General features: G+C 37.3%; 2 protein-coding genes across 3 annotated transcripts in view; one reads left to right on the top strand and one right to left on the bottom strand.

The window, feature by feature from the left end:
- Nucleotides 1-7,009, bottom strand: part of INVS (inversin) — a 233,900-nt gene extending 226,891 nt beyond the window's left edge. For both annotated transcript variants that reach the window (XM_051966778.1, XM_051966771.1), the window contains exons 1-2: nucleotides 6,727-7,009; nucleotides 81-207 (exon numbers count right to left, since the gene is read on the bottom strand). In XM_051966778.1, the coding sequence (XP_051822738.1) occupies nucleotides 81-186 (106 nt within the window). In that variant the 5' untranslated portion in view covers nucleotides 187-207; nucleotides 6,727-7,009. The remainder of the gene's footprint in view (nucleotides 1-80; nucleotides 208-6,726) is intronic.
- Nucleotides 7,010-7,139: 130 nt separating this feature from the next.
- ERP44 (endoplasmic reticulum protein 44) overlaps nucleotides 7,140-23,741 on the top strand; it is a 117,301-nt gene continuing 100,699 nt past the window's right edge. Inside the window, exon 1 of the mRNA XM_051966801.1 lies at nucleotides 7,140-7,388. Within this exon, the coding sequence (XP_051822761.1) occupies nucleotides 7,332-7,388 (57 nt within the window). The 5' untranslated portion in view covers nucleotides 7,140-7,331. The remainder of the gene's footprint in view (nucleotides 7,389-23,741) is intronic.

The following is a 23,741-nucleotide window of genomic DNA, read 5'->3' as shown; positions in this document are numbered from 1 at the left end:
TTGAAAATTCAAATTGAGATAAAAAAAAAAAACTCCTCAAATTATTTTGTAAGTTTTCTGACTTTAAAAAGCATGCTTACCTGCTATCAGCTTTTGGAGAGCACTCTTATCTCCATTAACAGCAGCAGCGTGAACTTGGGATGCTAATGAGGAACCACTAAGGACCCAGCTCTCTGAAGAGTTCATAGTTTTCTGAGCCTATGCAACCTGAATCAATAAAAGATAATTAATGCAATACAAAAGAGTTTCCCACACTCTTCTCCATCCATTCTTATGTCTATAAAATAAGTTATATGTAATAGGTCATCATAAGTCATTATTTTACTTTTACCAAAAAAAAAAAAAAAAAATCCTTTACATTTAAACAAAATGCTTTCCCTAGTTATAAAAACTTACTTTGTTGGTATGGAGATTACATTGAACTTTTGAAAGATATGCAAATGCAGCATAAGCTTGGGCACAAAGTTTCAAACACAGCTTCAGTCAAATATCAGAACAATTTAGCTAAGTGTGCAGACATCCTTTATCAATAAGTTGGATGCTAAATAATGAATTCTTTAACTATGGCAACCCACAAAACAAAAAAAAAAGATAAATAAGATAAATAAAAAAGGGTCTTGAATGTTGTGGAAGAGTGGTAGTTGGGCAGAGGCAGTGGGAGAAGGCCCTACTGGAGTGATACTAGTAATCAGTTTTAGACCCCTAGAAATATTGGGGTATACAAAGAGTAACTGTACTTAGTGCTTTGTCTTAAAAACAATTAATTGGCTTACTGCTGAAAGAACTGAATTGCAACAAACAAAACCAACAGATAAAAAGAATTTGTAGTTAACAGAAAACTTAATGGTGTTCCTTTAAAAGGCAAACAAAGGAGTTTTTAATTGTATGCCTGAAAACACTAAGAAATATAATTTCATGGGTTACTTGGTATTCTTATCTTGCAGTGCTCATAATAAGCATAAACAAAAAAATAATCTATGAAGGTAATTGTAGCTAATGCACCAAAATCTATTAGAGCAGTTCTTAATTTCTTGTTATGGACTCCTTAGGGTAGTTTGGTAAAGCCTCTGAACCCTTTCTCAGAATACTGTTAGCAAATACATATAAGCCACATCTATATGATCACAAAGAAATCATTTGATTAAAATATAATTGTAAAAATATTAACAAAAAACAAAAATCACAAATTCTTGGATCTCAGGTTAAGAGCTCCTATTAGTAAATAAATAAGCAGAAAAATTCTATTGAGAACTTGATAAGATACTCCAAACAAAGTCAACATGTACCTTTTGTATGAAGTCATTTCCATGGTCATGGAGTAGTTTTGTTAGCAAATATAGTTCAGGTTTCAGAAAAGGTAAGAGATCAAATACCTGTAGAATACCCAGAAAACTATGCTTACTCCTTTTCCCAGGAGGAATCTAAGGCATTAAATTTGATGGATACTGGGGGAAAAATTATATATAGAATGAAATTAACTAAATTTTAACACATAGGAAACATCTGATTATTACTGTGGGAGTCATACTAGAATCAGTTGGACTGGACTGAACTTAAATATCTTTCTGTTTGCTGACCTCTTTGAAATTTACAATCAGAGGATTCTAGAGTTCTTGCATTTATAAAGGAATCCTACATGCTTTTAAAGAATGTATGAAAGATTTTATTGCAAGAGTCATTAAGATTGTGTTTTAATATTAGTAACATAGGAACTACTGAATTTTGACTCTTAACATTTCAATTTTTTCTATTGAGTCAAATACAAAATTTTTAAATCAGCAAAAAATGATTAGAGATCTTTCATTCTTTAGGGCTTCCAGTTAATTATGTGACTATAAAACCGTAGTCTTATGCATTAAAGAATCATTTGTGAAAACCTATTTATTTTATTAATTAAAAAAACCCTGTCCCATATATGGGTATTGATCATTCTCACAAAGATTTGTATGGCTGATATGTCAGTAATTATTGATGCTCTCTTAATTACCTTGAGTATTATTATTTGCAATTTTCCTCTCTCTCCCTTTTTTGTCAGGGAAATAACAGTGTTTCCTGAGATATTCAGTAAAAATAAATATACTAGTAACTCAAGACTTTAAAAACAGTATTACCTCCAGCAAGAATTTCTTTGGTATGCATCTCTGGTCTATCTGCTTTTCCTCAGTTCTCTCATTGGTAAAATAATATGGCTGGATTAGATCCTTTCTAGCTCTAAATTCTAAGATTATTCAAAAGAAATTACCATAACAATTTATTCAAGAATAATTATGATGAAAATTATTTAATGGAGGATGAAAATTATTTAATACTCAGAAAACAACAAGAAGTTGAATGTTACCTTGAATGTTACGTAGGTACATATAGTTGGGTGAGGCACTGCAGATGGTCAATGAAAGAGGCCCAGAATTGAAATGAGAAGAGAGGGATAGATTGAATTTTGGAAATTCAGCAATAGTTTTTAATTATTCCCAGTTAATTCTTTGCACCAAGGCCCAGCCTTAAAATTTATTTATTTCATTAGTTTCAATTACATACAAAAAATTTTTAATAATCATTTAAAAAAATTTTTGAATTCCAAATTTTTTTCCTTTCTCCTGGCCCTCCCCCTTCTTTGAGAAGGCAAGCAGTTTGATTCTGATTACATATGTGGGGTCAAGTAAAACATATCGATATTACAAGAGCCATTTTTTAAAACAAAAACATTTTCCCCAATAATGCTATGTTGTTTCAAATGTTGGATTTTATAGAGAATTCAAATTGCAGGTGACTCAAAAGACAATGTAGTGACATATTAACTTAAAGATGCTGCAGTGTATTTCCAGTATGTTCTCTATTTTTTCTTCTGAAATCAGACATTTTTTCAATGCATCTTGTCTGTAGATCTTCTTTGGAAGTACACTCTTCTCATTTCAATTCTGGGCCTAACTATTAATATCCTGAGATATTCAGTAAAAAATAAATATACTAGTAACCCAAGACTTTATCTTTTTTTTTTTTAAATAACTTTTTTATTGATACAACCCATGCCAGGGTAATTTTTTACAGCATTATCCCTTGCATTCACTTCTGTTCCGATTTTTCCCCTCCCTCCTTCCACCCCCTCCCCCAGATGGCAAGCAGTCCTTTACATGTTGAATAGGTAACCCAAGACTTTAAAAACAGTATTACCTCCAGCCTTACAGTCTGATCCCACTGTGGAGGTCAGGGGTAAACCTACTTTACTGTATCTAACAAGAAAGCCAAATTATGTCAAACCTCTGAGGTTAAATTTCCCCAAAAAAATCTGTCCATGGGCCACACCATCCTTGCTGAATCCCTTCGGGTTATCCTGCCATGGGTTCTACCTTGTGGTGACTTTCTTTCCATTCCCTTTCCTCCATACCTTATGGTATCTTTCTCCTTCTTATGGCTAACAATCTTTTAGTATGCTAAACTCCTCTGTAGAGTTAGCCTGCTATTCAGTGGCATATTTGCCCTTTCCTTGCTAACTATATGCTCTCTGGATACTCTCTTCATATTTGTCATTCCTGGTGTCTACTATATCTCTTTATTTTGTTTATAACCTCTTCTCATAAATAAACCTACATTTTGGTAAAGAGAATGGCCATTGTCAATTCTTCACATGACCAAATGCCAATTGTTGCTCTCCTATATCTCATACTGAACCTCAAACACATCATTACTACTTCCTACTCAGTGAACCTCATGGCTCCTGAATTACCTTCAGGATCAAATACAAAATGCTCTATTTGACATCCAAAGTTCTTCATAACCTAGCCCTCTCTTACCTTTCCAGTCTTCTTATGCTTTACTCCCCAACCCATACTCTTCAATTCAGTGCCACTGACCTCCTGGCTATTTCACGAACAAGACTCACCATCTCTCAGCTCTGGGCATTTTTCTGGCTGTCCCCATGTCTTCCTTCATTTTCACTACTGACCTTCCTGGTTTTAAATCTAACTAAAATCCCATCTTTTAGAAGAAGCCTTTTCCAACTCCTCTTAAGTCCAGTGACTTCTTTCTATTAATTATTTCTTATTATCTTACATATCTTACAAAATAATACATTTTTTTTTTTATCATTTGCTTGCATGCTGTTTCCTCCATTAGACTGTAAGCTTCTTGAAGTTAGGGATTGTGTTTTATTTATTATGGGGGTTTCTTCTGCACTTAAAGTATTTGGTACATAGGAGGTACTTAAATGCTTACTGACTGATTGATCAATGATTAGAACTGTCCAGCAATGAAATGGAATTCTTCATGAGGTAATAACTTCTACTACACTGGAAATCTTTAAGAAAAGTCCAGATGACCATTTCTCAGAAAGTCCAGAGCAGATGACAGCTTCAGATAGGGGTGGACAAAATATAGCAATAACAAATACTTCACATTTATTACAGCACTTTAAGATTTATAAAGCACTTTTTTGGAAAGGTAGATGATTCAAATATTATGCTCATTTTAAAAATGGTATATGGGAAGGTATGTAATCATCTGCCTCAAAGACATAATACTACTAGAATTATGATTTTCAAACCAAGGTTATTGACTTTAAAAGCAGTGCTATTTGCACTGTACTATTTTGCCTTACCTCTCAAATCACTGGCAACTTTGAGATTAATTTCTGAGTTAAAATTTAGAAAGGTATTAAATTTGCCATATTAGAGGTTTTATGTTAAACGTTTTTCTTTTCTTCTCTAGCCACGAAGAGTAGAATTTTTCTTTCTTAGCTATACCAAAGAAAAACACAAATTTTGAGATGTTAGATTTTTTTTGTTCTCTAGGAAACCATAATTTGGCATCAAAAGTGATTCAGTATGAGAAATGTGACTTTACTAGAAATAACATAATCATATTTTACTATTTAGGTAGGTAGTATAACTACTTAGGATGGGAAAGTTTACTGTTGTATCAATGTAACTATATTGATTCAAATGCAGAAGAAACTAAAAATCTTCCTCTTCTAATGAGCCCTACTGCTGACTTCCCTGTTTCTGCTAATAGTATCAGCCACCCAGGATCACAATCTGTCATTACTGACTTATACCCAACTAGGTGCAGAGAACTGGTGAGTCTATCCTATAACATCTTTTGCATGTTCCTTCTTTCTAATACTCCTACAACCACCCTGGCTCAAATATTTCTCAACTGGTTATATTGTAAAAGCTTCTAGAGAGAGGGTATATCAGAGAATTCCAATTTAGTCTCCAATTTACCCATGGCCTATCAATTACAGTATAAATTTTTGTTCCTGACATTCAAGATCCTTCACAATCTGGATCCAATTATGTCTTACTTCAAACTACTCCCCTTTTACTTCTCTACATTCTAGCCTTCCTAGATTACTGACCATTTTTCTCTTATCTCTATGATTATAATAGAATTCCTTCTCCTACTCCCTCAGGTCTTCAGTTTCTGCTGAAGTACTTCTCTTTAAATTCGAATTGAAGTACTGCTTTCTTCACAAAATCTTATTTGATATTTCTCAAAGTAAAGTGATTTTTCATTGTACTTTGCCTGGATGAGCCTTTTAACCCTTTTCACAATGAACCAGAACTCTCATCTTATAGTAAACTTCTTGAGCCCAAGTACATGTCATATCTACCTTTGTATTCCTAGCTCTAAGTATAGTGTTTTGCACATAGTAGGTATATATTTATTGGGAACTTCACTGAATTTTCTTTGAAGGCAGAAAATCTAAATTAAAGGGCCAGTTTTCAATTGGTCAATTTTTACCTTGAGTTACTCCTTAGGAGATTATTTTTCTAATCCAAAAAAAATTTACCAGCCTGTCTTAAGTCAGGCTGACTGGTTACAAATAAGTGTTCAGTACCAAGAATCAAAAAATGCAATTACCACCGAAAGCACGAACACTACAACCTCGGAGACTCTCAAGATTTGGCAGAGCTGCAAGACAAATCTCTTCAGTCAATCTAGATCGTGTTACTCCTTGTCAGTGATAAGGATTACTGGATCAATCTCCGCTCTAAAGAGGATAGCTTCCTAATGATGGTAAAGGCCAGGCATTCATGATCACAGTGTAATGACCCGAAAAGCTGGGATTGACATGCTGGCAGAAAAGGTCCCAGAAAGATCTCTAAAAAACTTTCTTCAGACTTCAAGCACACCAGTTGCACTCATAGTGGAAACAATCGTGTTATGAAAGGTGCCTACGAGTCATATACTAAGTTTCACGTGTTCTTAAGTGCTAGAAAGAACGGGCTATCCTCAGAGGCTAGGGCCGCTTTTTTTGAGTTGATTCAGATTCTCTGCCTGTGCTAGCTGGGATACTATCTTCCAGTTTCTCCTTCCTCCTTCCTACATAGTTTGACCAAAACTGGGTATTGTTCCGAATAAGCTGAAGGATGTGTCCTTCAATCAATATTTATGAAGTAATACTAGTGTCCAAGAGCTGGCGATACAAAAAAAAGGTCAAAGGCAGTTCCTGCCCTCGTGGAGCTTGCAATCCCTGCAGTTAAGTGGAAGTCTGGACACTTTCCCCACTCCTCTAGCCAAGAGGGATAGATTGGTACTAACAGCCTCTCGTTGAGGGTGGGGTAGGTAGGTAGGTGGGTGTTTCCTAATGTGTCACCCTGGGACCTCTAGAAATGAAGTTAAGGGATTTGTTGCCTGGACAGACCTATAAGAACCGAAATCCCCGAGTAGCCCTCAAGTTGATTTCCAGTTCTTCGAGCCTCCTCCGAACCCCCTCCGACTCACCCTCACCTCTTACTGCATCGACATCCCACAGGCAGTTCCACCGAAGTAGGAAAAAAAAACCCTAAACCTCCGAGCCCCAGAGGAATACTTCCGCTCAGAAGCCGCGGGTCTCCGTAGAGTTTGGGAAAGAGGGGCGTTAACGGGACACCCCTAACTGCTTTTCCCGTGCATTCTGGGAATTGTAGTTGTGGTTCAGTCAGTCAGACTCTCTTTCATAAACGTCTCCTTTCCCATCCCAAACTGCTACGCCGCAAAGTGAGGGTGAGGGGTGGGGAGCCGGGAGAGCCAGAGGGGTGTGGAATCAGGCCCGCGCTGCTTGTTGGGAAACCGAGTTCTCAGCTCTGTTACCGACACGTAAGGGCTTCGGAACTACAGTTCCCGGCGTGCTTCGGTGTGGCCAGGACCTGGAAGTGAGGGCGTGCGGGCCCTCTCTGGAAGTTGCCCCGGGTGTTAGTTGCTGGAGCCCCGGGTCGAGAGGACGAGGCGCTGCAGTCGCCTGAAGAGCAGCTGCCGCCGCCGCCGTCTCCTTACTACCTCCTTCTTTTCCTCCTCCTACCCCCGGAGCTTGGCCACCTCCTCCGCCTCTCCCTGCCCAAGACCCCTTCGCTACAATGAAAGCTGCCATCTTCTTGCCCTCCCCCGACCTCCGATGCTCCCTGCTGCTTTTGGTGAGTGGCTGACAACCTCCTCCTCCTCCCGCCGCTGACTGGGCCGGGGGCTGCAAGGAGTCGCGACTCCGCCGGAGGCGCCGCTTCCCGAGCCTCCTGAGGGAAGCCGGCCCGGACCCGCCCCCGCCGGCTCCCCATGCTACCTCTTTCTCTGGTCAGGGTCTCGCTCCCCCGCGGCCTGCTCCCTCCCGCTGGGCTGGACCAGGCCAGGGATGATGGGGTGAGCTGGGATTGGGGGCCGAGAAGTCAGGGGCTGAACTGGGAGGGGGAAGGAGGCCTGATCACCGAATCCTGGGATGGGAGGGAATCCCCAGGCGGCCCGGGCGCCGGTGTCTCAGGGGTGGTGGGCGCGCGACATCTGCAGAGAAGGAAAGCTGAGATCTGGAGTCTGAATGAAACACTGCAGGCCGCCCCCTCCTCTCCCCTGGACCTGGGAGCGGGGTGGGCAGCCTTGGAGGCCCCCTCTGGGCAGCCTTGGAGGCGAGGAAGTGGGGCTCGAGGTCGGGGGGGCGTGGCCTTGCTCCTGCGTAGCCAGGGTGGGGGTGCTAGGGGAAGATCTGTCCGGGGAGGCCGGTGGGGAAGTCCCGGGGTGTGAAGCTGACAGGTGCGGTGGCCGGTTCTCTCTCAACCCCTTAAACCTTGCCTCTTTGGTGGATCCCTCTGTTGTGGCTACATGTGATTGGCTGGAAACACGGAACTTGTGTGGCTGACACTCCACTGGGGGAGAAAGGGGGGAGAAGACGGACGCGGTGGCGGTGCAATTCCTAGACTGCTTGCTTGAACCTCCAATTCCACTTTTCTTTCTACCTCGGGCATGGACCTGGTTCGGGGGAATGAACCAGGTTTTCATTCATCTATTCACCTTGCCTTTGGATCTACTGGGACACCCAGAATTTTTAATTCTTCTCCGAATCCCATTGTGTGGAGGACCTTCCCTCATTAATCCATCTGTCCCAAACACACCTTTAGTATGGTGACCTATCCTAGACAACATTATTTTGGAAACGGACCAAAGTTTGCCTGGCCTTTTGTGACAGTGGACAGGTACACTGTGGTTATTTACCAGAATACTGAGTTAGAAAGCATTTTAGCCTTAAGGGAATTGTATAGAATATTAGAGTTGGAAGGGACCCTAGAGAATATCTTGCCTGTCTTTTTCATTTTTGCAGATGAGGAAATGGGGCTGAAGTTAAAGAAATTAATTTAGACTTACAGTGAGTATTTGCTAAGATTAGAATATCATTTCAGCTCAACAGAATGAGACCAGGTCATTCATCTCCCTCTTTTTGCAGATGAGGAATTGGGTCTGAATGAGAAGTTAAAGGACCTACCCAGGATTTTATAGGGAGCCACTTGAGAACCACCAATTCAGTTGAGCTAACATTAAGCAGCCATCACTTGTAAGCAATTATGCTGGTTCTGCTACAATGTGCTAAGTTTTGGTATTGTTTATATTTGAAAAGTTTTTTAAAAGGCAAAAAGATAGTTTATAAGAGACGTCGAATTGGAATAATTCAGTTTGGTGTGGGTGAGATTCTCTCGACTTCCCTGGAATCCAGGTGAAAATTCCCCTCTAGGACTTAAGATATTAGTGACTAAAGATTTTGACTTTTTAAAAGGAAAAGTATTATAAAAATTCAAACAAGTTATCAAACAGTGTAAACATGAAGGTTGTATAAAATATAATTGTTTATTAAATAAAATGGAAGAAACATTCATTGCTCTTCCTGAAACAGAAGCATTGCTGAGTCCTTGTGGAAGGAAATAATTTTAATATTGAAGACTTAAAAGATCTATCTGTTGTATTACTAACAATTATGGAAGAGGAAGTTTCTCTCTTAGGCGTTCCCAACAATAGTAAAAACACAACCCCCATGTCTGAGACATGAGACCAATCTCCTCATTTTGTATGTGGAAAACTGATGTGAGGAAACTGATACTGCAGGAGGTTAAGTTGCTCATGGCCACAAATGTTAAAAGTCTGAGACAGATTTTGAACCCAGGTCTCCTGACTTCAAAGCCAGTTGTTTTTCTTTTCTTTTTTTTTTTTCCCCACTGTATTAACCTGCTTGGTATAAACTTAAATGTAGTTTGCATAGATAGACCCTTGTTCCAAATTGATATTATTTGGTGACATATTAACTTTAGCCACTAATCATTATTAATTTATTTTTGAGAAGCCACAGTAGATCCATAGTGAGAAGTGATTGGTGACAAGTAGAAGATAAGTTCTTTAACTTCACATAGGCTGCTTCTGTCTTGTGTATTCTGGTCTTGAGGTGGTCAAGCAATAATATCTTTTATATAAAAAAGATACTTCTAAACACGAAAATATTAGAAAACATGAAAAATATTGAACAGGAAAACTACTGTACAACAGATATAGTTTCTTAGAAGGTTTTGTCTTCTTGTTTAGACTATGGCAATTTAACAAAACTCTTGAAGAAGATTGAATCATATTTCAGGAAAGGAACATGGAATCACTAACTTATAACCATAAATAAGCACTTTTTTTTTTTTTTTTTGCTGAGGCAATTGGGGTTAAGTAAGTGACTTGCCCAGGGTCACACAGCCAAGAAGTGTTAAGTGTCAGAGGTCACATTTGAACTCAGGTCCTCCTGACTTCAGGGCTGGTGCTCTATCCACTGCGCCCCCTAGCTGCCTTTGCAATAATATTCTTTAACAATGCTTAGCCTCTGCTAGAGGACTTCTGATAAGGGGAATTCACTATTTCCTAAATCCTCTTTCACTTTTATGAACTCTTATTTATTAAGAAATTTTCGAAAGTTTAAAGCAATTAGAAATTTGTTTCCTTGGGGCTCCATACATTGTTCCTGTTTCTTCTGTCTTGGACCAAATAAAGGTATCTAATTCTTCCTCTGTATTCAGCACTTAAACCATTTAATTAAAAAATGTAGGATGTTCCCTTCTTTTCATTTCTTTTCACCCCCACATTTTTCTCATCCAGTAAAAAATTATCTTTAGTTCATTTGTTATGGTGTCAAGTCTTCTTACCATCCTGGTCATTCTTTTCTGAATTTGTTCCATTTTCTCAAGATTCTTCTTAATATATATTTCTTAGAACTGACTATAGTGCTTTCTTCTGTTGTGGTCTGACCAAAATTGAGAACCTGGGACTCTTATCTTCTTTTTTCTGAACATTGTCCAATTCAGTTCAACAAACTTTTTTAGGTCTTTGTTTTGTGCAAATTACTGGGCTTCATGCTAGGGACTCAAGAACAAAAATGAAAGCATCCCCATTCCTGTGATGAGAGATGGGGTAAGAATGCACTATGTACATTGATAAGAAAATACAAGAAAATTGTCAAAGGGAAAACATTAATAATTGGATACATCAGAAAAGAATTTAGGACACCGATTCTTAACCTTTTTTGTGTTGTGGTTTCTGTTAGCAGTTTAATGAAGTTTGTTGACTCCCTTCTCAAAATAATATTTTTAAAAGGATAAAATAAAATATTCAGGATTACAAAGGACACACATTATATGAAAGTATAATTATATAAATGTAAAAAAAAATCATATATCCCAGGCTAAGAACCCCTACTTTCAGAGAAGGTAAAGCCTGAGCTAAGCATAAAAGGAAGCTAAGGATTCTGAGAAAGGGAGCATTTCAGACATGAAGGACCGCTTGTGGAAATACAAAATGCATGGAAAGAGAAAATCCTGAAAAGCACAAATGCATGAAAGTGGAAAAAAGCATGTTGAGGTCAGGGATCAGATAATACTCCAGTGTGCCTAGATTTTACAGTATATGACAGGGAGATAAAACTAGAAAAGAAGTTTTGGCTGATATCAGGCAGTTTAGGATCCTAAACAACTTAAGGGGTTTGTATTTTATCCTGGTGATAATGGGGGAGGAGGTATTGAAAACTTTTGAGAAGGATATGGCATGGCCAGACCTTTTCCTTAGGACTTTTTTTTCATAATTGTAGAAAATGGTTTGGAATAGAGAGAGTCTGTAAGCTGGTAGATCATTTAGGAGACCTTTTACAATACTCTAGATGAGAAGTAGGATCTGAAAGGAGACAGATATGGGAAATAAAATAAAGTAGAATCAACAAGAAATGGCTATTGATTGGTTTGAGAAATGAGAAAGAAGGGATCACTCGAATTAGGAACTTAGGTGACTGGTGGAGTCTGGTAATGTTCTTGACAGAAATAGGTAAGTTTAGAGGAAAAAAGCAAGGTTTAGGGGAAAAGAGGATGAGTTCCATGTGGAACATGTTAACTTTGAGATAGTAATGGTATGTCTTATAAAGATATCCAGGAAATAGTGATGCAGGACTGTAATTCAGAAGAGAGAGTAATATTAGGTAATTATCTAACATATTGAGTCATTTTTATAGAGATAACCGAATGTATTGGTACAGATGACCATGTTACCTGGGGAGAGATTATAGAAAGAAGTTTGGATACTTGAGGGATACCTTTCTTCCTTTGTGTGGGATTACCAGAAGAAAATGGAAGTAGAGATGAATCAAAAAATAGGAGAAATCACTGTCACAGAAGTGGGAGAAGACTTGGAGAAACAGGAAAAAGAGGTGGTCATCAGTTATCAAAAATTAAATGGAGATTGTTGTTGCTGTTGTTTGCTCTTCTTTTTCAAAGAGGATCATAACATCACGCAGGTGAAGCCATGACGAAGTGAGGGAGGGCTGGGCAAGGTCACTTGCCTCATTTTCCCCTCCAGAGCCGTCTGAATCCAGTAGCCAAATATAGATCAAGATGACTGGAAAGGGCCCTGGATGCAGTGGGAGATCTTGGCCTTTTTAAGCTGAAGTCTTCAACAGTTTTCAGTTTGACTGAGGCTATAGCCTCAGTTGAAGCAAAGAATCTCCTCTGAAGTCCAAAAAATAATAATAATAATAATAATAAATCTGGGAGGGGAAGATCCTCAGGGTTTCTGGCCAGAGAAGAAATGACTGCTATTTGCATTCGATCTGAGTCAATCTGGACCATAACAATAACCAAATGAGTTAATGATTGATTTTGGTTTAAGGCCTGGTCCTTAAGAAAAATCTAGCCAGTAAACCCCAAGATATCAGGAGGGAATAGACCATCCTTTCTAGGAACTTGGCTAGCTATTCTGCCCTCAATTTTCTGTTGACTTCCAATTCATATTTCCAAATGCCTTTCAGATATCTTAAATTGGATGTTTAGTAGATATCTTAATATGTCCAAAATAGAATTTATTATCTTTCTTCCTAAACCTTTTTCCTCATTCCCCACCATATTTATTACTGTCAAAAGCTTGAAATCTAGGAGTCATACTGGATTCCTTAATATCTCTCACTTCATATATTTAAGTTGTTGCCAAGACCTGCCTATTTCACCTCTGCAACATCTCTGTAATATTCTTTCTTCTCTTCTTTTTTTCTGGTGGAGACCATCTCATTATTGTAATAGCCTGCTGCTGGTAGGTGTGCTTCACCTACATGAGTCTCTTCTCATTCCAATCTATTTCCTCAATTCAGCCACCAAAATGATTTTCCTAATGTCTGTCTGTCTGTCTGTCTGTCTCTCTCTCTCTCTCTCTTACACATGTGTGCGCGCGCACACACACACACACACACACTCCTCAGTAAACTCCCATGACTCCCCATCACTTTCAGGATTAAGTATAAAATGCTTTGACATTCAAAGCCCTTTATAGTTTAGCCCCTTCTTACCTTTCCAGTCTTCTAATATCTTACTCCTTACCACATACTCTTCATTTTCATTTCAGTGATACTAGCCTTCTGGTTGTTTCATGAACAAGACACACCATCTCTCAGCATTTTTCTGGCTGTTCCCCTTTTCTAGAAGCTCTCCCTCCTCACCACTGAGTTTTCACTACTGATTTCCTTGGCTTTCTTTAAATCCCTTTTATGGGAAGCTTTCCCCAATCCCTTCTTAATTCCAATGACTTCCCTATATTAATTATTTCCTATTTATCCTGTGTACCTTGCTCTGTGTATATATGTGTGATTGAGATATTAAGATATTATTGAAATAATAAGATGAATAGGTAGAGAGAGAGATTATTTGAATGTTGACTTCCCACATCAGATTGTTGTATGCTCCTTGAAGCCAAGGACTGTCTTTTGCTGGGGTGGGGTGAGGGGGTGGGGGAGTGGGGTGTGTGTGTGTGTTTCAGCACAGTACCTGGCACATAATAGGTACCTAATAGATTATTGATAGGGAATGTCAAGATCATATAAAGATTTAAGGATGAGAGATCTGATGATGTTGATAAACAGCCGAAAAGAAAGATTAAAGAAGGAAAAGAAAGGAAGAGATTAAACAAGAATAAGAAAGGAAATGATATAGAGCAAGTTACTAGGGAAGATGGAAGGATGAAAAGGAATGGGATCAATGACACAAGGGAAATTGTTGACCTTAACAAAAAAGAACCTCCTTTTCTTCTGAATGTGGAGCAAAGAATTATAAGGATATATATGAAACTGGGGAATAGGAGAAATATAGAATCTGAATTAGGCTGTTATTTTCTCTATATTAAAGTAAGAAAGCAAGATGGGATTTTTCCCCCCCGAAATAGAAAGAGGAATAGTTTAGGGAATGGAGTAAAGAAGTTTGGAAAACTTTTGTATTAATTTTTTTTTTAATTTGACCTGTTGTACTCTTTATTCATTGAGTTTATAATCCATTACAATGTGTCAGTATTTTTCACATGAACTATTGTCCAGTCATATTTCTCCATCCTATGTTTTTGTTCTTGAATTGTCAAATCTAAGAGTAAGGATTTATATTGATACTTTTAAAATTTTTACCCTTTTAGATTTGGTTTATTTTAGATCCTAGGAAGGATTTTGACTATTGAAATTTTTTTATTATTCAATGTTAATTATCTCTTTCAGTTTTTTTCATTCAGCTGAAAACTTGAAGAACATGCTATCTCTATCTACCTAAGTCATTCATAGAAATATTGACTAGAACAGAACCAAGGGCAAAGCCTTGTGGCATTCCTCTAGACACCTTGCTTCAGGTTAGCATCTATCCATTGATCATTCACTATTCTGGTGGTATGCTTGTTTATTTAATCTGTCTCATTGACTAAATTATACTATTCTAGTACATCATCATCTAATCTTATCTACAATAATAGGAGATTTTATCAGTAAATTAAAAAATAATCTGCAATAAAGTTAATGAGTGTAATTCAGCCTGGTTTTTCACTAAATATTCACTAAGGAAATTGAGCTTTTTAATAATGAAATTATTTTCTGTTCAACCAGTAGGCAGTTAAATACTTAACTCTTGAGTGAAACATTGTGCTAAGCATTATACAAGATAGAAGACTGGTTACTGCTTTCCAGGAGCTCAAAATCTCATTTGGAATGTAAGGCATAGATGAATATATGAGAAATGTTTCTCAGGTTTAGATAATAAATACCATTGAAATATAGGAAAAGAAGAGAGAGTACAGTGTAATAAATCACTGGGCTTAAAGCTAAAAAACCCTAGCATTTTTGTGTTTCTGTTTTGCCATTTATTAACTCTATGACTTCTGGTCAAGTCACTTCATCTTTGTTGGTCTGAGTTTCTTTGTGAAGTGAGGACTTTTAGCTAAATGATATCTAGTTCATTGTTGTGTGTTTTAGAGTTGGGATGGGGAGCAGGGAACAGGGTTAATGAGAAAGATGAGTTTCATTATGGTCATATTAAGTTTGAGGTTCCAAAGAGACATGCATAAAGAAGTACCTGGGATGACATTAAGTTCTAGAATTCTTGGATTTTAGTCTCAATGTAGTCAATAAAACCATCAAGGACTGAGATGGAAGTTGAACTGGTATTAGAAAGACTAAAATGTGAATAGGCAAAGACAGGGAGCATGAGAGGATTTTTAAAAAGAGGAGTTAAAGGAACAAAAGGAATGGAAATGCGAGTTGTGTTAGGGACAGTGAGTAGTTCAACTTAGATAAAACTGAACCTTTGTGTTGTGGGAAATAAAAAGTAGGTGGTTAGAGTCATACTGTGTAAGTCTCTTGAATCCTAAGCTTAACAGTTAGGTCTTGATTCAGTAGGCTTTGGGTAATCCACTAAAACCTCCTCAGGAGGATAATGATGGGATAAAAGATTAGAAAATTATCTTGATAGATGTGTGCAAGGAGCTTTGGAGAGATGTGAGGATGGCACAGTGCATGTTGAAAGAAGAGAGGCTTGTCATGTGCTGGAGTCTTGGAGCCTGAAGGATGAATGAACTTGGGCTAAGAGAAGACTAGTATGAAATATGACTTTAAGGTCATTTTATATTGAAGAGAGGGTAGGTTGTGTATTTCATAGTGACTAGCAAATTATTTTAACTTAGACTCCAAAATGTTTTACTATATATATTATCACTAAGATACAGGGCAAATTATTCAGAATTTGTCACTGGTTTACATCCCATCTACTTACTCTCTTTTGGGACTTTGCTTCCAATCTCCCCTATGTTGATTCCTTCTCATCTGTGTGCAAACATGCCCAGGTGTTTTTTGTTGAAAACACACTTTCTCTCGTCTATTCTTCATGGGTTGTGTAGTTTCTTGCTCTTGGAAAGTATTAACTTTCAAACATTATAGGATCAGAAGTTTAAAGCATAAGGGACCTTACATGTCTTCTGCTCTAATGTTCACATTTTATAGAGTAGAAATCAGCAGATCTAGATCACTTGTGGTGATCTCTGCATAATTCTTTCCCAAGATTATATACCATTTTAAGTTTATGTTTATTTGCTTTGTTAAAATAAAATTTAAGTATTAAAAAATGGCTTAATTTCTCAGTTTGTGAAAATTAGATTTTAAAATAATTAAAATGAACATTTGTAAAAGTACTTTATGTTCTCAGCAAATGCTATTGTAGAAGTTAATGAGGCATTATCTGTCATCCTGTGGAAGGGCAGAGTGGGATGAAAACTACTTTCTTGGCATACTTTAAGGACAACAAAGTCTTATGCTTTCTCTTGTAATGAGATGAGGTCATATTGGACAAACAATTTTATCTTTCTGGGCTATAGTTTCTTCATGTGTAAAATGAGAGGTAACAAGATGACTAGGCACCTTACATCTCTGCGACTCTGTGATGGTAGTCCCATTTCTGCATTTATTCACAGCTTAATTTCTTGGGGGGGAAAATTTACTTATACTTAGTGGTCCCACTTCCTTTTCATGTGTCCCTTACAACCCTTTGTAATTTGAAATCTGAGTTTTTTCTTCCTCTCTTATTTTTCCTTCTCAATCTCTTCTATTTTTTCTCTTCCTTATTCTGACGCTCTTCAAAGTTTTATCCTTAGCTTTCTTTTCCTTGCTGACATTATTTATTCTCATAGTTTCAATTACTCCAAATTTCTCCCTCCAAATTTGATTCCTCTCCTCATCATTAGGCTTTTATTTCTAATTATGTTCTATCTAGGCTTCTATCTTTAATTACAAGCTATGGATATCCCATTGATAGCTCAAACTTAATGTATCTAAAATAGTTTTTTTATTTCTCCAGAATAGGCTTTTTCTTCAAAGTTTATTATTTTCATTGGTGGTCGCATTGTTTACCTAGTCACATATTTGGAACTTTGATATTATTTTTGTGTTTGTCTTCTCCTTTTATATCTAGTTAGTTACCAAGTTTTATATCTGTTTTACTTCTGCCTCTTTCTCTCCTTCCAATTCTTATTAATACTCATCTGGAGAATTTCAGTAGCCTGATAATAAGGGGAAAAGGGAGGGGAAAAAAATTTATCAAGCATCTATTATGTGCCAGGGACTAGTTATTTCATTTAATTCTTGCAACTACCTGAGAGGCAAGTTCTTTTATTATCCTCATTTGACAGCTAAGAAAACTGAGGCAGACAGAGGTTAAGTGACTTAGCCAAGGTCAAACAACTAGTAAGAATCATGAAGTCATATCTGAGGTAAGAATCTGATTTTCCTGATTCCATGCCCAGCATTCTATCCAGTTTGCCTTAGTAGGTCTTTTTCTGTGCTGATCTCCCTTCAGTTGTTCTTTCTGTTGTTGCCAGACTACTATTTATTTGATCATCACTCTGCACAGAGTCCTCCAGTAATTCTCTGTTGCCTAGTAAAATTCAGCTTTTTAAACTGGCATTCAGCATTCTCTATGAATTGTCATTATGTTAGCTCTTTCCTTCCCTTTTATTATGAATTTAACAATCATCAACAAGCATAAACATTTCAGTATACAAAGGGAAAAAAAGAAATGTTAATATATGAAATTTTTAATTTCTGTATGTTACATAACACCTTGGATTTTTCTTTCTTTCTTTTGCCTTTCTTCAGTCGTTATTTGTCAGTTGTATTTGACTCTTTTGATTCTGTTTGGGATTTTCTTATCAAAGATAATGGAGTGGTTTGTCATTTCTTTTTCAGATTATTTTACATATGAGGAAACTGAGAAGCAAATAGGGTTATGTAATTTTCCCAGGTCACACATCTCGTAAATATCTGAGACTTGGGTCGTCTAGACTCTAGGTCTGGCCCTCTATCCACTCTGCTACTTAACTTTTTGTCTTTTATATATATTACCTATCCCAGGCATGCTTTTTGACCCCATTATAAGTTATCACCTCTTCCTTGAAAGTCTTTCTTGTTCCCTTAGTCAATTATGATCTTTTCCTTCACTTGTACTTCACATTTATACCTTTCTTCTGCCTATATTATATTATTGTTATTGTGTGTGTGTGTGTGTGTATTTATCCTTCTATTAGACTTCTAGGGTAAGAAGTCTTCTCTTGTCTAAATTTTACATCTCCCTCAACATGTAGCTTTGTTCATTCAATATATAGTGAATGAATAGATATTTGTTGAATTTGCAAAAAGTGAGTGGTTACCATGTACATGTTCTGTGAATATCACATGTATATATCCTACTCTTGGGAGTAACAAAAAATTATATCTTTATACCCCATCTGTTCAATGGTGATAATATGTCAGCAGAGATTACATGAATGTTTGAGACAGTATAAAAACATTTATTTGAAGTCTACCCTTAAATATGCTTTTGATGTCTGTCTTTTGATGGCAGAGATTTGTTCTTATGTAGTGATTTTTTTTTCTTCTTCTTACTAAATTACACTTTTATCTCTGGAGAAAGATTATATATTTCTATAAAATAATCATTTTTCAAGCAACTAGTCATTTATAATAAGTCAGGGATTTAGTTTTAAAATGGTTTTGAGTGCTCAGGTAATTGAGAGTGATGGCTTTCTATGCAAAGGAAATGATACCTTTCATCCTACAAAGCATAAAATGTAGTTGCTCCATTTTTATTTATATCACTTAGCAAAAATATTCCCTTTACTTATATTAGTATTTGAAAATGTTTGTATTAAAAGCAAAAATATATACTATGATTTTTGTCTATATCAATCTTAATTGCACTTGTCCTATTTTGACATCTTATCACTATTTTGACATCTGTGGCACAACTTATAGAAAAAAATGTGATAAATACTTCAAGAAACCGTTAATTTTTTAATTCTTACATAATGAAGAGTTATATTACTATAACTGACATTACAAATGGCCAAAAAAGCTACAGGAGCACCATCTGTTAAAACTCAGAAGGATTGTCAGTGCAGTGACCATATGTTTCCAAATCATATCCTGTGGTGCAAAAGGGTAGCTGCAAAAGTCAGGTGTTTGACAGCCCCCTACTCTTCCTCTCTTTATCATTTTACATATATGTTGGCAGTCATAGTGGAAAATTTAATCAATGAGAACATGCATCCAGTTGTATAGACTATAATTCATTATTTTTTGAAATAATCCTTAAGTCATATGATATATGGATAAATCTTGTACCCAGAATTACTAGAAGAAGAATACGAATACTATGAATATGTTTAGAGCATACAAAGTATTAGAATTCCTGCATCCGTCACATGTTTTTCACAAAGTCTGCTGTTATGCCTTACCATGGCTTGGAGGTAACCCTAAGTTCTCAAAGTCTATGCCAGTGATATGCAAGCTTTCGAAGATTCTACTGATTGAAAGACCTCAAGTACCATCTCAGCAACAGGCCATATATTTTCTCTGAAGACCAGACTAAATACATGTGAAAAGGTTTACTATCAGTAGTCAGGTCACTAAACAATATTTTGATTGTGGGGTTTGGGCCAGAGACTGCTGACGCAATTAAAACAGAGGTATCTCAAAGTAGAAAAACAAAAACGGTTCACTTTTGGCAAGTCTCATGGTGGCATCTTACCACCACCAAGGCAGTCTGACAGTGAGGAGAGGTGGGCTACAGAAAGCAAGCAGGGGATTATATATAAGCCTTGTATAATAATACTCATAGGCTGGACCTTGGCTCTGAGTGACCAGAGTAGATGGTGTCGCGGTCCAAGTCATGAATAGGGAAGTATGTTTAAACCAATTATATCTCTAAGGAATAACAAATTGCCTTATTTGGTTCTAGAGTTAATGTGGTACTACATAGAGGGAGGGATACTGGGGAGGATGAGTGGAAGGTCCCTAAATGCCCACTGGAAGACATTTCATCCCTGAGAACATGAAACTCAGGCCTTGCACCTAACTCTCCATTTGGTGAGACAGATTTCACAGGTTAGTCCACCCAATTCTTCCCTTTTATGTTATCTTTTGACAGCTTCTTACACCAATTGTTATACATTTCCTCAACTTTCTGGTCAACTTTACTTTCAGGTTTGCCATCCTCCCAGGCTACCCATTCCCATCCTTGTCTCTTGAGCACCATCAATCACACTGATTCCTTGACTGTATCTTTTATAATAATCATTTTGGACAGAGTTTTCTGAACCATATTGGTAATAAGTTGAATCATCTATGGGAGACATACAGAAAGGAGAATAACTCCACTGAGGGCTATTAGGAGAAACCATAAAGCCTGTTTGCACCAGGGTCCTTCAAACTAAGACCACCACAAAGTGTTAAATAGAGAAGTCCAAGTTTGAATCAGGACATGTGCTAATTTTCTGATGTCTTTAGTTATATAGTTATATCTTTTACCAATTGCCTATTATTATCAATCTTTATACAGCATGTTGAGAGCCAACTTCGGCCAAAAAATAATGCAATACTGTATAGGACAGCTTCTCTAGTTTGTGTAGCTTGGTTGGATAAAAGGTTTGAGAGCCTTAGTGGTCTTATTAATTATTATTTCAACTATAGTCTGGAGCCTATTTAGTATATAAATTAGGGTCCTGTATTCCCAACTTCCATTCTTTTTTTTTTTTTTTTTAATAACTTTTTATTGACAGAACCCATGCCAGGGTAATTTTTTACGATATTATCCTTTGCACTCACTTCTGTTCTGATTTTTCCCCTCCCTCCTTCCACCCCCTCACCCAGATGGCAAGCAGTCCTGTATATGTTAGATATGTTGCATTATATCCTAGATAGAATATCTTTGTGCAGAACCAAACAGTTCTCTTGTTGCACATGGAGAATTGGATTCAGAAGGTAGAAGTAACCCAGGAAGAAAAACAAAAATGCAAACAATTTACATTCATTTCCAATTGTTTTTTCTTTGGGTGTAGCTGCTTCTGTCCATCATTGATCAATTGGAATTGAGTTATATATCTCGTTGTCAAAGAAATCCACTTCATCAGAATACATCCTCATACAGTATTGTTGTTCAAGTATATAATGATCTCCTGGTTCTGCTCATTTCACTTAGCATCAGTTCATGTAAGTCTCTCCAAGCCTCTCTGTATTCATCTTGCTGGTCATTTCTTACAGAACAATAATATTCCATAACATTCATATACCACAATTTACCCAACCATTCTCCAATTGATGGGCATCCATTCATTTTCCAGTTTCTAACCACTACAAAAAGGGCTGTCACAAACATTTGGCATATACAGGTCCTTTTCCGTTCTTTAGTATCTCTTTGGGGTATAAGCCCAGTAGTAGCACTGCTGGATCAAAGGGTATACAGAGTTTGATAACTTTTTGGGTATAATTCCAAATTGCTCTCCAGAATGGTTGGTTTTGTTCACAACTCCACCGACAATGCATCAGTATCCCAGTTTTCCCGCATCCCCTCCAACATTCATCATTATTTTTTCCTGTCATCTTAGCCAATCTGACAGGTGTGTAATGGTATCTTAGAGTTGTCTTAGTTTGCATTTCTCTGATCAATAGTGATTTGGAACACTTTCATATGAGTGGAAATAGTTTCAATTTTATCATCTGAAAATTGTCTGTTCATATCCTTTGACCATTTATCAATTGGAGAATGGCTTGATTTCTTATAAATTAGAGTCAATTCTCTATATATTTTGGAAATGAGGCCTTTCTCAGAACCTTTAATTGTGAAGATGTTTTCCCAGTTTGCCCAACTTCCATCCTATGCTGATCTATACTATTGAGTGATCTTTTCTGGCGGCTATGTATCTTCCCAACCATTGGCATCTGCTGTTTGGACAATGGAAGTGTTAAGGTTGCCCTCTTCAAATCATTGTATAATTGGTTGCCTACATATTTATCTTCCTGTCCTTGAAGAAGAAAGAATTTTGGCCTGATTGCCCCAATGTAACAGCTTCCAGTTTATTTGGTGGGCAGATGAGTATAAGCTATTTGGCCACAGATCCAATAATGGCTCCTTATAGCAGGTCCTCCTTTGGGCAACAACATACTATGTTCAAACTTCCATTTCTAACATCTCCCTTACATTTGGATGGGAATAATAGAATGGGATGTTATCCCCAAGAGGTCCATACCTATAATTTGATACTTTTTTGTGTCAGGTACAGTTCCAAAGTTTGATGGATTCTGTCCATTAACAAAAGCATTTCCCAGGGTTGCAAAGATTATTTACTCCAAAAAGCTAGGGAAGTGTTTCTTCTTTCCCTTTTTGTCTCGCCACTTCCAATCCCTAGTATAGTATTTTCTTAGTTTTAGACGTTCCTCTCCCTGCCCAGACCCTATACATTGAATCAGAGTTCTTTTTTTTTTTTTTAAATAACTTTTTATTAATAGAACTCATGCCAGGGTAATTTTTTACAACATTATCTCTTGCATTCACTTCTGCTTCGATTTTTCCCCTCCCTTCCTCCACCCCCTCCCCCAGATGGCAAGCAATGCTTTACATGTTGAATAGGTTATAGTATATCCTGGATACAATATACGTGTGCAGAACCGAACAGTTTTCTTGTTGCACAGGGAGAATTGAATTCAGAAGGTATAAATAATCCGGGAAGAAAAACAAGAATGCAAGCAGTTTATTGAATTAGAGTTCTTGGGTTAGATTTTGCCTCCAATGTGGAGCTATGATCTTCTCACTCTGAAATGATTCTTGGAATAATGCCCAATAGAAACTCACAGGTCACCATTTCCTGTTCTCCTTCCCTTTTAATTTGGCATGCTTTCCAAATATGGGAGGGTTGGAAGTAAAATCATATGTGGGTAGAATTAAAGAGTGGCCAGTATTGGGAGCAATTGATTATCTGTATGGTTTCCTTTGGAGAGTATGTCCACCTACAGTGACTTAAGAATTCTTAGCTTGGACCCAGTCCTGAGGGATGGTGTCCAGTTTTATTCAAATAATATAAGCTCTTCCATTCTTTGGTTAGGTGCCAATTTTGTTCCTGATTTAACTACCAAAATCCAGTATTATTCTTATAAGCTTCCACTTATTCCCTCAAGACCCACTGCAGTTCAAGGGGACTGGGTAGCCATGGCCATTTTTCCAATTGCTGAGGTCTACCACAAACCAAGCAATTGGTCAAATTGAAGGTGTTAGTAATAGTTTCTATTAGTTGTTCAAAGATGTTCTCCTGAAGAAATCAAGGGAAAGGTACTAGATAAGCAAAAGGTATGAAAAGGAGAGCACTGATCATGCTGTGACATGAGTTATAAAAAGGAATGGGTTGATTATGCAGTGTAGTGGTGAACGAGATAAGGTGAGATCTTTCAAGACAGTTGTGAAAATCGAGTAAGGCTTCATCTGTTTCAAAGTTTGAGTAGGCCTGAAGGATTTTAAGCATCAAGTCAAGGGCATACTTAAAGTGTCTCCTCCTTGCTATCCTCTTAAGGGCATACTTAAAATCTCCTCTCTATTATCTCCCTAAGGGCATACTTAAGGCCCCTTCTTGTTATCCTCCCTATTTCAACCAAATATGGGCTACTATGTACATATTGGTCAAGTTCAATTTCCTGGGTAGTTTCCGCTTTTAGAATGTAAGATCCTCAGCCAATAAGAATGAGGGTCAATGGTGGGAGGGGAACTTGAGTTAGGGATTAAAAGCATTGACCCTGCCCCCTGTGGTGCTTCCTCCCTTCGATTTTCTGCTCGATGGGTGGGATGCCTGATTCTAGTACGTATAATAAACTTAACTTTGCTTCTAGAGATCTC

The sequence above is a fragment of the Antechinus flavipes genome, chromosome 1 (assembly GCF_016432865.1).
Source record: "Antechinus flavipes isolate AdamAnt ecotype Samford, QLD, Australia chromosome 1, AdamAnt_v2, whole genome shotgun sequence".
Classification (NCBI taxonomy): Eukaryota; Metazoa; Chordata; class Mammalia; order Dasyuromorphia; family Dasyuridae; genus Antechinus; species Antechinus flavipes.
The sequence above is the reverse complement of the archived record's forward strand: the minus strand, read 5'-3'. Positions and strand labels throughout refer to the sequence as shown.